We start from the raw sequence: 15,680 nt of genomic DNA on the forward strand, positions 1-15,680 counted from the left end.
TGGTCCTCGAGGTGTGTGCGGGGCTCCACGCTGATTCTGGTTATTTGTAGTCGCAGCGGTAATGAATGCTTGCATGAGTTGGACTAGTTCGGTAGTCCCAATTTGGTTGTTGAGTTGAGGACTTGAGGGGCTCCATTTTGTCCATTGTTTTGCTCGTTATTCTGGTTGTCTCTCGTTTACTCCATCTAGATATCGTTATGTTATAATTTAGTAAGAGGAGTTCATTATGAGAACATATATATTTGTATATATTTATTAAATACATGGAAACAGAATATCATAAGAAACTTTTTTTTTATTAACAAAACGAATCAAACACATCAATCATGTCAAAATATACTACTTAGATGTGTAGCTACTAAAAGTCAAGATAATTCCCACTACCACAATTGTTCTCCTAGGAAGAAACAAAACATAGAATAAAATAAATAAATAAAAATGCTGCGCATAAATAACTAGTAGGTGCTAAAGAAATCGATTAATCGAAAAGCATTGAAAAATGCTCTCCTAGAAGATTCTGCTTTTCGATGGTGTCCTCTGTGAGCCCGTAGCAACACCATGTTACTCGCCATAGTGGTTCCTGCTGGTTGGGGTTTGGATAGTTATAAGGTTCTAGGCGGATGGGTATCTCTGCATAGGTGATGTGATCGGTGAAGTCGGCATTCTCTGTAATGATACGATGTTCCTGCTCGGGGTGGGACCTTGCGACTCGTGAATAATGGATGCGGTCAGTATAGTGTTCTCGAAATCCTTGAGGTACAACGATGAGATAGTATCCATTATAACATGGGGCTTAGATCTTCACTGGCCCTAGGTAAGCTAATTGTGCCCTGATCTTAAATGGGCAAGGGTATAGCGGTTCCAGCTGTATATAGACCCAAGTGTTTGGACCATAGTCAGAATGATGTCCTACCCATGGAATTCCTGCGGGTCGAGCCATCTTAGGACGAGGTGGAGGGTCGGCATCTATGACTTCACACTCACTGTCTGATTCTTCCATTGGTACGGGAACTGGAAAAGGTAGAGGTTCCTGCATTTCGAGCCGTTGGCTAGTCAGCCACCACTGCAGCTCGGCATCCATATCTCTTGGTGCATCTATGGGTAAGAGCCAGCCATAATCATCCATCTCCAGTTTTGCCAAAAATCCATCTTCACTGTCAGTGCTGTTTTCTGCATTTTCTTCTAATTCCGGCTCAGCATTGTCAATCTCTTCATCCTGGTTTTGTCCTTCCTCTGGTACTATTGGCTCCTCCTGCTCTGGCTGCCAGGGGCCCAAACGGTAGTCGTGGTCTGATCCTGGAAATGAAGGCTCTTCTGGGTCTTCTTCCTCCTCGAGGGGTTCTTCGGGATCCTTCTTGCTCAGGGGGTTCCTCGGGATCTCCCTCTTCCTCAGGGGGTTCTTCGGGATTCCTTCGCGGTCCCACTTGTACTCCGAGGATGTAGGTTAGTATGTCTCGTATCTCGTGGTCTTCAACGGTGGAACGGGTGACGGCGTCGACGAGAGCTGAAATCCTTCGGTGAGCCTGTCTCATCCGATAGAGGGTAGGGTACATTCCTGCTAAATAATCATCTCCCATCGGAAAAATCTGGGGTGGCTGTCATGAATGCCCTTAGGTTTTCTACTTCTGCAGATAGCTGGGCCATCTTATCCTCCTCCTAAATATTGGGAGGGTTATGGTTCCGGTCTGGGGTGGGAATCGGAGGCTGGTTATCCATATCCCTATAATGTGAGTAATAGGGTTCGCTCTTGATATCAAAGCCTGGTATGCTTTCTAGAATGTCACGGATTTCCTTCTCGAGATTAGCCCTTCTCCATGGGCTTGGATACTGAGCCGTGTATACTTCCCTCTGGTTTGGCGGATTCGCCATCAGTTGCTGATACTGAGCATACATAATTGGGAACTCAGTAGGTACGTAAGGGTCTCGGAAAGAGAAGTCGGATCCTACGGTGTTTTCTAAGAAGTCCTGCAATCTGCTCCATTCATCGACTAGTTGGTCCGCAAACGTGGGGTCCATCTATAAAAGCAAGAAAAATATATTTATCGTTAGGTTTCGGTATATTTCAAACAGTGCCATTTTAAACTTGTAGTAAAATACTCAATCTGATGTGATCTACCCAAGCTACCCAAGGTCGAGGGTTTGAACCTAAGGCTCTGATACCAAGTTGTAACGCCCCGATTTTCGGGAATAAAATCGGAGACATTAAATATTAATTTTTAAAAATTATTTAAATTAAATTCAAAATCCAAAACGGATAATTCATCCTAAAGATTCATCTATTACAAACCATTATAGAAGTACTGAAATTAGTCTTTGTAGTAATAAACTAAACAAGAAAATCAAGCCGTCTTCTAGGTTTCATATGGATCCCAAGCGTATTCTGGCTCGACTCCCACCTCTGGATTCTCCTCTGCATAGACCTGCTCACTTTCGGGATTCTGTGTCTCTTCTTGATTTTCTGCAAAATTTGACACGGAAGCCAGACAATCCGTACCTGAGTGATAGAGTTCACCCCATAGTATAATCTAACCCAACTACCACCCTTACTTTATAGTTAACAAGCAACAAGATAATAATAATGCGAAAAGCAGAATAAGGATTTACAAATACCAATTTATTACTATTCATTATTCTAATGTGAAATCTAAGATCCCTCCGTGAGATCTTTCCTCCCCCAACCGTTAGCCATGCTCGGTCCCATGAGGTCATTTCCCTTTGCTATCGCAGATACATCTAAGTTATATATCGAGTGTGCACTCCAATAACTACAACAAGGGGAAAGCTTATCATGCCTGAATCACAACTAGAGTTCACCTATCTTATATACCACTTCACAATTATCACGGGACTCCCGCCAGTCTATCAATTCATCACTGGACACCCGCTAGTTTCAATCTAATCACATCTCAAAATCACGCCTGCAGGCAATCTAAAAATAAAACTTTCCAATTCATCCATTATCTAGCATCGTCTAGGTGAATTCTACTCGCATACCACCCCATGTCTCTAGGGTCCAATCTAGTATTCAAATCAAGTAATAGTGCAATATACAATTAAAACGAATAATAATTAAAACAACCTACAAGCAAAATAATCACACAACCTTTTTATGAATGGGCTGTTGCCCTTAATCTCATATGGCCAAGATGATAATAAGTAAGAGCTTTTTAAAAGAATTTAAAAAATATATTTTTCTAGGCTTTCATTAATTATTTCTAAGTAATTAGATTAATTAAAAACTAATTTATTGCATTAATTAGGTAAAAATATTAAAATAATTAACATGATCTAATTAAGAGTCCTAGAGGTCCTATGCAACCAGTTGAGTATCAAAATTTGGGTTCGGAGCGTCGCGGGATTATTTTAAATGAAGAAGTTAAATTAAGTGGCTGAAAGTGAAGTAAATAGATAATAAATAATTTACTAATTAAAATATGTTGAGGTTAACAAAGTTTCATCTTCGGAATGTAGAAAGTTTAAATAAAATTACTCGGACATTAATAATAAGGTTTATATGGTCGTAAGGTAATTTTAATTGGAAACACTATAAAAATAACAATAAATAGTAATTTAAATAAAAAATATTAATTTAACAAGATATCATCTTTGAGATGCAAGGAGTCTAGGAAAAAATTAGTTTGGGTGTTAAAACATTGTTTGGAAGGTCGCAAAGATTTTTCGTTTGTAAACTTTGATAGATAACTAATAAATAATTTAATAAATAGATAATTAAATAAAAAAAATATGATCTTAACAAGTTATGATCTTTGAGGTGTGAAAAGTCTAGAAAAAATAGTCCGGGTGTCAAAAATGGTGTTCGGGATGTCGAAAAGTCATTTCGAACAAAAACAGATCAAACCGCAAGGTCTGACTGTTTGACCTTGCGGTGGACCCTCCAGCCGCAACCTTACGTCTGGTTCTCGCGGCCCGCACCTTGCGGCCGCAAACTCGAGGCTAGATTTGATTTTTTTGCTGTTTTTGCTCGGTTTCGATGCATGGGTCCATTAGGACTATTGGGTTAAGCATAAAAACACTTAATATACTTAGAGGAGTGTTTGGAATGGATTATAATACCTTGAATCGGATCGAATTGATTTAAAACCGAAACTTGAATTTTTGGGAAGATGACTTCGGTTTCTTTGATCGGGGAACCTTGGGATCGAATTGGACGATGCTTGGTGATGCTAGGAGTTGTGGGAAGAGTTTGGAACGATCGAATTGGGTTTCGGTCGGGTCTTGGTACAAAACCCACTTTTCTCTCTCTTTCTTTCTCTCTCTAAAACTCCATGGATTGGAGTTCGATTTTCTCCGATTTTTCTCTCTCTTCTGGACTGGTGGGGCGTGGAAAATATTGTGGTATGCCCTAGGATCGGAGTGATGGGGTATTTATGGACGAATTTTATTGAAGAGGGTGACAAAATTGAATTTAAATAAAACTCTACCTCTTGGGTTTTGAGTAGGAACGAGATAGGGACAAATTTAAGTCAGGGAGGGAGTAGTGACTGAGTAGGAGAGGGAGAGGTGGAAGGAATTCATATTTATGCATGCATGCAATTTGTAACAAAAGAAATAAAATAGAAATAAGGTAATTAGGATAAATTAATTATAATTGTATATATTTAATAATAAAGAGAATTTTATTATTAAGAATAAAGTTTTTTTAAATACTATTATTATTGTTAAAAATTACGAGTTGTTACAGTACCAAATTGTGCAACACTTTCTAAGGTTTGAAAAAGAAATGAAAAGCGCTAGTTCCCCGATTCGCAAGAGATTATAGCACCAAAATGAGAATTGGCCAAAATTTGAATCCAAAGAACAGTATTGAGGCAGCTAAGGGAGAAGTGCCCAGTTAGATTAGATATCAGCGATGTCGTTTTCAGCCTTTTAAACTCAATTGATCGATTATGCCCTGTATTTTGAGGCACTTGCAAGTGCGCCTACTATACTTGGATCACCAGATCCTATTCACTAGCACACATTGCAAGGGAAACTGCCCCATTAGGTCCAACAAATTGCGGCACTTAGCAGGTACTGCCCTGTGAAGATTTTTACGAGACACTTAGTGGAAAATGCCTTTTAAAAATGCCCCTAAATCTACTTTTTGTTGTAGTGATATCTTTGGAAAGTTACTACTTTTTTTTATTTGACTTAATTTTCAAAATAGGAAAGAATTGAAGGGCTGAAAAAGAAAAGAAGGTCTAGCAATATGGAATGGAGAGAGTAATTTTTTGCATTAAAACGTGCATTTTTTGCAAAAAAAAAATCTATTATCACAATAATTTGAAAGACATGATTAAAACATAAACACAAAAACTTAGCTCCATTTTTCAACAAGAAACCGCCTTCTCTTCGTCTGTGCTTAGGTTCCGCAGGAACGTGGACGAGATTGCCCACTCCAATGGACAATGATCCAATTTTCCAGCTGCGTAGTACTCCAATACCCGACCTATATTAGATTCGACCAAATATTCTACGTACCCGAAAATACACCTCGCCAACCCACTTAGAACTTAGTAGATGGGTCGACAAAATTCAAATCTCAAAATTGTAGAAACTTTATATATATCGATGCGACAAACCTACTGTAACATGTTTCTAACTCTACTAGTTCACTTATAAAGTTCTTAGCCTCTTTAGTCCACTAATAATTCCAATGACAAAACTACCCTATGTAAAAGAAACAAGAGTCTTGCTTGGCTAACACAAAAAATATATATTTTTCATTTTTTTCGATCTTGTTGCAACCACGTAACCACACCACCACCACCCTCACCATCGCCACCTCCGCTACCATCACCACCACCACCACCACGACGCCAACATATAACATTATGTGTGTGACAAAAATTTCTTTTTTCTTTTCTTTTTTCCCACCACCACCACCACTCCATCTCCAGCACCACCTTGCAAACATATAACATTATATGTGTGACAAAAATTTCTATTTTCTTTTTTTTTATTCCTATTTTGAGCTCCTCCATTCTTGAACCCGCCACCCCTTAAAATTTCTTTTTTTTTTTTTAAACCTGTTTTAAGCCTTTCCCTTCCCTTAATATATAATGTTATCAGTCACAATTGGCGTTATTGTCTTATGTTTTGTACTACATCAACAAAAGTGCACATATAATCTTATATGTCCCAATCTGTCCTCTGCACGTTATCAAAAACGAAGATAAATCTGACACATATAAGGTTATCTATTGATATCTACAACGTATTTTTTGCCAACATAAGCACATATAATATTATGTGTGTATATCGGAACTTTGTACCATACCAAATATGTTCTCTACATGCTGAAAAAGTACACATATAAAATTAAATGTCACAATCTGCGTTTTTGCCTTATGTTTGCTAATACATTAACAAAAGTTCACATATAATCTTATATGTCCCAATTTGTTATCTTACATCATAAAAAACAGAGATAAATCTGAGACATATAACCATGAAACCCTAGCCACTTCGCTTCTTCCTTGCACTGACAGCCGTCGCAGCATCTACACCTGATCTCTCTCCATCCCCTCTCAATCGTGTGTGCCCGATCTCTAATACATATAGACACCCAAATCCTGATTCTAATCTCCACCGCTTTCTCACATACTATCAACAAAAAAATCAAAAGCTGACAAGATCCCTTAAAGAAAACTTTTGTTTCAAAAAGATCAATAGAGTATCGTCCGCTAGACATAACGGTGGTCTCGGCCAAGAACCTGAAAGACGTGAACCTGATCTCCAAGATGGACGTGTACGTCGTTGTCTCGATTACCGACGCCCTTCAAAACGAGATAAAGTAAATTTAATGACTAGCAAGTCTCTAGCATAAACTTCCTTGGAGAAGAAAACTCATCATTTCTCATGATGTAATAGTCAAATTGAATAATACAAATTGTGATAGAATTATAAAGCAACACAACTCAAGCCAAACCAATGATAAGTGAAACCGAATCAGTCAAAAAGACCAGTCAAACAAAGGATATAAACTTTTTTTATTGTGGCCCAAGTCATCGCAGTTTTTGTTTTGTGCTATAAAAGGTCATGAACCCTAGATCCCCTTCCCTAATTATACTAAAGAAAAAAGGGCTCTGAAAATGTTTTTTGTACTTTGGAAAGTCCTTTTGATCTTTACCCTTGTTTTTTGCTTTGGAGGCAGCTGCAAGGGAACTGCTCGAGACTTCGAATTCCAATGTCCCTTGTAAGTTTGCTTCTCCTTTAACTTCTCATTTGTTGGAGATACTCTTACCAAATATTCCCTCCGTCTTATTTTAAATGTTCCTTGCAAAAAATTGTGCATTTTTTAATCCCCAAAAAAATATTTTTGTGTATTGTTTTTTTTTTTTTTTGTATTTTTACACCCAATTAAAAATGTGACAGAGGGAGTACATAATGCTAAATAAGTAGCAAAATACACTTTTAAATCTAATTTTTACAATATTTGCTCGAGATACTCTTATTTGTCATTCACTTGATCCGAAAACAATTCCCAGTTAAGGTTCAACATTGTTTATAAACAAATTCAGTTTATAAGCAACCCAAGGAAAATGCTACCACACACACCCTGTATTTGAGTATGTGTGCAGTATAAACCTCTAAAAAACTAAAAATTAAAGTTCACAATATCTGGACATAAGTTGACAACATCAATCTTGATCTTGTGGGAGGCTGGCCATGGCCAAGGTTCGAGCCCCATCGTGAGCATTTGTGGTTTAGGGCTATGGACAGCCTTTGGACCATCTGTGGAATAACTTACTAACTACCCCTAATCCCCGCTGATGTATACCGCTTGACAAAAAAAAAAAAAACTCAATCTTATTACTTTTGAATAGAAATTTCTTAACATGTACATAAATATAATTTCATAACATCAACCGAATTCATGACATTAATTTATGTGTTATGAGCTTTAAAAGAAAAGGTCACTGAGTTTATCTAAAGCTTTAAGGCAATTTTTTTTATTTTTTTTGCCCCTAAAGATTGCCATTGTTAACATGTCATTTGTCCTGTTTCAACAGATAAGAAGCTCTGGAACAGACAGGATGATCCCTGGGGCCACCACATATAGGAATATCAGGGATTTCTTTTCAGAATATTAATCCTTGATTTTCGTGATGTCAAAATAAATCATTCAGAATAAAGAGACTGCTTACCGATCCGGACAAATTAATGTTTAGGTTCGAGTCTCGTATATTTGTAAGCTGCCTTTTTTCTTTGTCAATAATTTTTTTTTGTAGCAATAGACTGAAGTTGATTAAACAATCAATTGTAGGGAAGTTGAATGAAAAAAAATCAATAAATCAGTGACAGACTGAAGATATTCTATGCATCAAATTGTAGACCAACTCTATAAATAAAAAAAATTTCAATTTGATCAGATATCAATAACTCGGTAATTTAATTCTTGTTAAGATGAATGATAAATTTAAATTTGAAAGTTTCCTTCATAATAAATTCGATTTAACCATGAGGTTTTCATTTTTTTGATCAACTTGAATTTTGGTATGGATCTAGTACTTGTCAAAATCTACAACATCAACGATTAAGATCTAATTTTTAGTACATGGGATGGATTGGTTAGATTAAGAAAGAAGAAGAAGAATCAAGGGAGAAGATGAGGGTATATCGAACTTTTGATGCACGTCCGCCACACACTTGACATTATTATGAATGAAATTGGGTGTTATATGCACACTTCACAAAGACACAAATTGCACAGGGGTGTTATTGTACTCTTTCAAACCATGAATGATGAATTGCATATGGAAATGGATAAGAGGAGTTTGTGGGTTTGTGAAACTGTTTTTTGTTTTGTTTTGGGTTTGGTCTTGGATTCGATGCAAAACCGGGGGAAGACTTTTCTTTCTAATCCAAAGCCTGGCTTCATAATCCAAGCCCTAATTCAAGCAAACCCCTACTACTAAACTAATCCAAATCCACGTCACCACTACTAATGTTTACGACCATTAATTCTATGGCAAATCATTAATTATAAAGAATTACGTCGAGTAAAAATAAGAACCAATCATTTTATTAATATGACCAAGTCATTTTTTTTTATCCAGAGAAAACCTTGTTTCATATGATTAACCATTGTCTGAGGTATTAAAAAGAAAGTCATTAATTATAAAAGACTACACCGCGGATTAGTAAAGACCAACCATTCTGTTAACATGGGCCAAATCATATTTTCTGAGAGAACATTGTTTCTATTGTATGAGATTTAAAAAAGTAAGTCATTAATTATAAAAGAATACGTCGAATATTAGTAAAAATCAATCTTTTTATTAACACGGACCAAGTCATATTTTCTAAGAGAACTTTATTTCTATCGTCTGAGGTTTAAAAGAGCAAGCCATTAATTATAAAAGGCTACGTCATTGTGTGAGATTTAAAAGAGCAAGTTATTAATTATAAAAGACTACATTATTGTCTGATATTTAAAAGAACAAGTTATTAATTATAGAAGATTACGTCTGGTATTAGAAAAGACCAATCTTTCGGTTAACATGAACCAAATCATATTTTTTTAAGAATCTTTTCTCATATGATTGACTATTACAACACTAATTTATAAAAAAAAATTAATTTTTCCGCGACCCCGTATTCGATTCAAGTGTGCATTGTTTCCATTCTAGGAATTTGAGATCGGAGAATTGGAGGCCTCAAACAATTAGCACATAGAATTAGTTTGTTGATCAATTGATTGGTGGGATCTATTTGCTCTTATTCGAATGAAATCGCAGCAGAGGTGTGGGTATCTAAGATAATACTCATATGGGAGTTTTTTCCTATGTGAGTCAAAGGGTGCTGACCAGATTCCTCCAGTCCGTCGTCCTTGGAGTTGTCGTCGACGGTGGCTTTATAGAGATACTCCGTATACGAAAGTAGGAACTCCCTCGCATAAGCGCGAACTCGCTCGAAAGTCGAAGCTCTGTACAGACATTCCAGAGAGAGAGAAGAGAAAAGCTGAAATTTTGTGGCTAGGGCTTTTGAAGTGTTGCATGAGGGTAAAATTGTAAACTAAAGTTTCCATACCGTGTGTTGGTGAATACTTTTTGGAATGTCATGACAGTGGTGATTTGTGAATTACACACCATGAATTGCTAAATTATTTGGGTCAACACCACTTTCCGGTCATTTTCCCAAAAAGTTAATATGAGAGAGAGAGAGAGTGTGAGTGTCTTACAAAATAGTTTTTGTAGAATAAGTTAGCGTACAGTCTCACGATGCTTGGGTCTGAAATGAAATAACACTTAATAACATGAATGACCTCTCCAATTATTGTCAATTAATTTCGGAATAGATATAAAATTTTCTACATAGTATGGCCTATTCAATCCCAAATTAAATTGAAATATCCCACACTCCATGACAATACACAAAAAGAAAGCTGCATCAAGATAGAACCAGAAAGTGGCTCTATGTGACAACTTGAGTGATGTTTTTCGAGAATAGTTCCATCAGTTAGTAGCACGAGACCTCTCCACTCTTTGCCAATTTGTTTTGGACAATCGATCCTCTTGATTTGTATTGAATCAATTGGACGGCAGCGTGTTAGTCCATCAAAAAAATGGGTGGTTCGAATTTGGGGCATTCCTTTAAGAAGAAGCGGATGCAAAATCACAATGCAAGATGACTATTCAGAAAATTTTGCTAACAAATGCAACCATGAATGATGAATTTGTTACTAAGGTACGGAATTTCGGAAGGATTGAGGATCTCAAGTTGAAGTTTTCAAGATCACAATTTGACTAAAAACAAGAATCAGGTAAAAACAGATACGATCTTCGAGTGAAATCACCTACACAGGCTATCATGAATCAATTTCCAAATTGAAACCAATCTTCAAAGTAGAAGCTGAAATCAATCTTTAAAGTACACTAGAAAAATGAGAGACTGGAATTTGTATATCGCGCCTCTTTCCAACAATCATCGACAACGTCTACAGTTCTGCAAGTCACCGGGTCATTGGTTACGATATATACATGATGAAGTCCTAATGGATACACCAACGAGCCAAAGGATACATCAGCGAGCTTTGATAAGGCGAGACGATGTCGGAGATGCCAAAGGATTTCGGTTATATTATTACATATTGTATTTGACACCACTAATAGTAGGAAAATAGCCCCTGAGACAACTAAAATAACAACATTTTCCTTTCATCGCGAAGTCCTCTGCACATTATCATGGCTTTTGGTACTCGACACCACTGCCCAAAAATCCTGACTCTAACCCGGATAACACGACCGAAAGAGATTGTTAGGACCGGAGGGACCACACGCACATGCACATGCAAACCCACACAGTAATTTCAGAGAAAAACTCCCTTTTATACATGTTTGTGTGTATCGGGGCAGTTCAAGGGACACCCAAAAAAATACCTAAAAAAACATTCCAAATCTCAATTTCATAGTTCCAGATCAAATTTTTATGGTCCGAGCCGTTGAATGTGTGTAGAGCGTGATTTTAATGGTGCTCGCGTGAAATCGTCAAAAAAATTATCGGGAAGTGCTTGTTTTGGGCAGTTTTTAACAGAATCGTTCATCAAATCTGAGCTAAAAACTGCTCAGATCAAGCCCTGTTCGGTCTTTTTTTTGTTGATTTCTCGCGGGTACCCTTAAAATCACATTCTATTCACATTGAGTGGCTCGTATCATCAAAATTTGATCGAAAACTATAAGGTGTTTTTTTATGTGTTTTTTTTGGTGTCTCTTGAACCGCCCCGGGAACCACACGCCTAGAACCACACAATATACATATATATGTTCACACAATATACATAAAGCTGAAAAAACTCTCCGGGAACCACACGCCGGTTCCTCTCCGGGAGGCCACAGACCGGCCCCCCACGCTCACCTCACCCTCTCCCTCACATTATGTCACACACCGTTCCCTACGCTCTATACATGCATATATATCGACAAGAAAACCGAAATACACGTTAAGAAATAAGGTAGAGAGTGATCATGTGCTTTGCGCACACCACCCCACTTGGGTGGAATCCTAACAGAGAGAACGAGAGAGAGAAATATCAAGCTTACTAACTGAGCATGGGCAGCTCATCAACACCCTTTCTAACATATTTAACCAACTTTGGACTCACTCTGCCAGCTCTGGCATTCATTTCAAACAAATGAGATGCATCGTACATGGTAGGCCTAGAATGTGGATCGACGCGCAAGCACCAGACTGCTAGATTCAAAATGGAATCCAATTCATCTTGTAGCTTCTGACTAGAAGGAGGCGGAAGACGAGGATCCAAGACATCTGCCAATTGTATGCGTTCGTTGTCAACGGATGAGTATAGGTTTGAATTGAGTTCTCCCGGAAGCGATCCCATCAAAATCTCAAGTGTCAAAACACCAAAGCTGTACACGTCGCATTTCTCTGTCACTGCCATTGTGTACGATAATTCTGGCCATGCCAAGGGGGGGAAAAAAAAACACACCAACAATGTCACATGTTAGTTCTCACTTGCGAATCAAACTAGCTGGCCAAGCAAATAAAGGATGGCCTTTTGAACACTAATTAAAGTTACCTGGAGCAATGTATCCGAACGTGCCTGCAACCGCGGTCCAATTTGAAGAATCGGGCTTCAAAAACCTTGCCGTGCCAAAATCGGAGACATGAGCCTCCATTTCCGAGTCTAACAGAACATTCTTGCTCGATATGTCCCGATGAATTATGGGAGGCACGCAATTGTGATGCAGGTAAGATAAAGCGTGAACCACCCCTTTAACTACGTTCACTCTCTTACTCCAGTCTAACTCCTTGGCGTCTCTCTCTCTCCTCAAAACATCTGCCAAACTTCCTCTCTCCATGTACTCGCAAACCAAAAAAGTGTGCTTTTTGTGGTAACAAAAGCCGTAGAGTTTCACGATGTTCCGGTGCCTTATTTCTGTCAGCGTGGCTACCTCATTCGCAAAACTCTTGATCTCCCCAATCTCTGAGCCTTCATTCATGAATAGCTTTTTAACTGCTACTACCTGTTGAGGATTTACACAGAATATAAGATAGTTATCAATCTAAAGGAAGGATAGAGAAAATTTATTAGAAACTTCCAAAAATACCTGCCCACTTGGTAAGTTAACTTTGTAGACTCTGGCCGATCCTCCCTGTCCAATGCAATATGCATCGTCGAAATTGTCTGTAGCGCGGACGATATCTTCAAACGCAATTCTTCCACAGAAATTCTTGATCAAAAAGATGTTTTCTCCGTTCACCACATCTTCTTTCTGGCTTTTGCGGTTACTTTTTCGGTGAAGCGCGATAGCCCCAACAAGCAGAAGCAAGAGAAACAACGAGCCTAACGAGGGAGAAACTGCGATAATGATCAACCGCGAGTTTCCTTCGTTTTCCTTACCGCCCCCAGACACTGAGTTGCATGGTGTCAATCCTTGGTTTGGATCACCACAAAGATTCTTGTTATGAGAAAACGCTTCGGACGGAGACGAATTGAAAACCTTGGAGTCAGGCAGAGGACCCTCCAGTGCATTGTACGACAAATCGATGGTTGACAAGCTGAGCATTCCACTAAACGAATCCGGTATAGAACCAGAGAGAGAGTTGTGGGAGAGGTTTAAAGCTACTAGGATAATCAGCTTCCCGAGTTGAGGTGAAATCGCTCCGGTGAGTGAGTTGGAACTAAGATCAAGCAGTATTTGTAAAGTTCCAAGATTACCAATCTGATAGGGAATGCTCCCATTCAATTGATTTTTACTCAGGCTTAGAAACAGCAATCTCGAGATGTCTCCAATTTGACCCGGAATCGGTCCACTTAGCATGTTCATGGAGAGATCAAGAGAAGCCAAATTGGACAGTCCCCCGATTTCGAATGGTATTTGACCAGAAATTTGGTTGTCACTCAAGTTTAACGTCCATAGTTTCGACAATCGTCCAACTTGAGCCGGAATTCTCCCGGATATCTTATTGGAAGAAAGGTCAAGCACTACTAGCTGGTTCAATTGGGAGATCTCCATTGGGATTTCACCTCCAACGGAATTCCCACCAAGACTCAGCCGTGTCAAGTTGCTGCATTCTCCCCATGTAGGTGAGATTTTCCCTTGTAAATTGTTGTGGCTCAAGTCGATAAACGTGAGGTTCGGGTACGCTCTGAAATCTTGATCAAGATTTCCTGTTAGTTGATTATAATCAAGCCGGACTTTGTACAAGGATGTGCAGTTTTTGAGGCTCACCGGGATCGGACCGGTGAAGTTATTGTACCCCGCGGTGAAATTCGCTAGCATTCCGCCTCGACACACTTGTGGAGGTAATTGACCACTCAAGTTGTTATCAATTAGATGAAAAACAACCAATGATGAAAGATTTCCAATTTCTTCCGGTACTGGACCAGATAAGTAGTTCGAAAACAAGCTCAAATCAGTTAACTTGGTCAAGGTGCCGAAATTCTTAGGAATCTGGCCAGAGAATTCGTTTAGGTTAAGATGTAGGAAAGTTATCTTACTCAAATTACCCAAAGACTGAGGAATTGGGCCAGAAAATCTGCTGTAATCTAAAGCCAAGATTGTCAAATCTTCCAAATTACCTATCTCCGCCGGGAGGGGACCACTGAGCAAGGTACCCTGGAAGAGTAGCCTTTGGAGGCTGAGCAGGCCGGTTTTAGCCTGACTTGACCCGCGGTCAGGAAATAACCGTGGGTCAAGCTGCCCTGTTATGGCGTTTCGCCCAAAATCCAGCTCGACAACCTTGGTGAGATTCGCGACAGAGAGAGGGATTGTGCCCGAGAAAGAGTTAGTGGAGAGATCAAGATACACGAGATTCGAGAGTAGGCCGACGTTGGTGGGTATGGTACCGGTGAGTTTATTGTATTTGAGGTCGAGACGGAGGAGGAGAGGGAAATATGATAAGTTTAAATGGTCAAGAGTACCTTGTAGTCCCGTGTAGGCAAGGTTCAGCCCGGTTACATTTCCTGCAGCGTTGCATGAAATTCCACGCCAGTTGCATGGGCTTGAAGCTGAAGAGTTGCCATTTGTTTGGTTGAAAATCCACGAGCTGACGATTGTTTGGTTGCGTAGGCTTTGTTTCCACCGGAGAAGTGCTTCGGCTTCGCGATTTTGTGGTGGTTGAGCGGTGGAAGGAGGTGGGAAAACCACCAGAACGGCTGAGAGAGCCAGAGCAAGGTAGTTGAATAGGTTCGGCATTGTGAAAAGGTATGATTCGGTTTCGGTGGCCTGATTTTTCTGGCGCACTTTATTTATTTCCTCTTTCAAGTGGAAAGAAAGGGGCAGACTTATTTGATTTTTTTTGGCCCACCTCAAGTCTTACACAAACAATTCAAGGCATTCATTAATTGTAAAATATTTTTTCAAGAATCTCCGCTAAAAATCACATCAATCCAATATCTATAGATGTTTGATCCAATCATCTAACTATTCATTATCTAAAAATCAAAATAAAAAATTGGATGATTCAATCGAGCATTTATAAGTATCAGATTGAGTTGATTTTTTGAGGAGGCTCTTGAAAAATATTTTACATTTAATGAACGGCTTGAATTCTTTGTGTGGGACTCGATGTGGACCCCACAAAAAATTTGTGTAAAATATGTATCTATTTATATGTGTGGATAGCATCGTTGATACAACTATGAGACAATTATGTTCGGAGTCTTTCCATTTATGTTACTCCCTCCGTCCCTAAATGTTTGGCACTTTCAT

General features: G+C 38.8%; 1 protein-coding gene across 1 annotated transcript; it reads right to left on the minus strand.

The window, feature by feature from the left end:
* Positions 1-11,765: 11,765 nt before the first annotated feature.
* On the minus strand, positions 11,766-15,179 carry LOC131318091 (MDIS1-interacting receptor like kinase 2-like). The gene is made up of 3 exons (XM_058347897.1): positions 13,074-15,179; positions 12,542-12,989; positions 11,766-12,417 (listed from the first exon to the last, which is right to left on the minus strand). Exons 1-3 carry the CDS (start codon positions 15,162-15,164, stop codon positions 12,044-12,046), a joined length of 2,913 nt encoding a protein of 970 aa, XP_058203880.1. The 5' UTR covers positions 15,165-15,179; the 3' UTR covers positions 11,766-12,043.
* Between the last annotated feature and the right edge of the window lie 501 nt (positions 15,180-15,680).

Source organism: Rhododendron vialii, chromosome 2a, assembly GCF_030253575.1.
Source record: "Rhododendron vialii isolate Sample 1 chromosome 2a, ASM3025357v1".
Classification (NCBI taxonomy): domain Eukaryota; kingdom Viridiplantae; phylum Streptophyta; class Magnoliopsida; order Ericales; family Ericaceae; genus Rhododendron; species Rhododendron vialii.

What these genes read in the sequence shown, in the direction of transcription:
- LOC131318091 (XM_058347897.1), bottom strand. Translation starts at nt 15,164, where the DNA reads ATGCCGAACCTATTCAACTACCTTGCTCTGGCTCTCTCAGCCGTTCTG. An exon ending in TTAACTTACCAAGTGGGCAG is followed by an intron (nt 12,990 to 13,073) that starts GTATTTTTGGAA and finishes AATCCTCAACAG; the next exon opens with GTAGTAGCAGTTAAAAAGCT. An exon ending in GTTCGGATACATTGCTCCAG is followed by an intron (nt 12,418 to 12,541) that starts GTAACTTTAATT and finishes TGGCATGGCCAG; the next exon opens with AATTATCGTACACAATGGCA.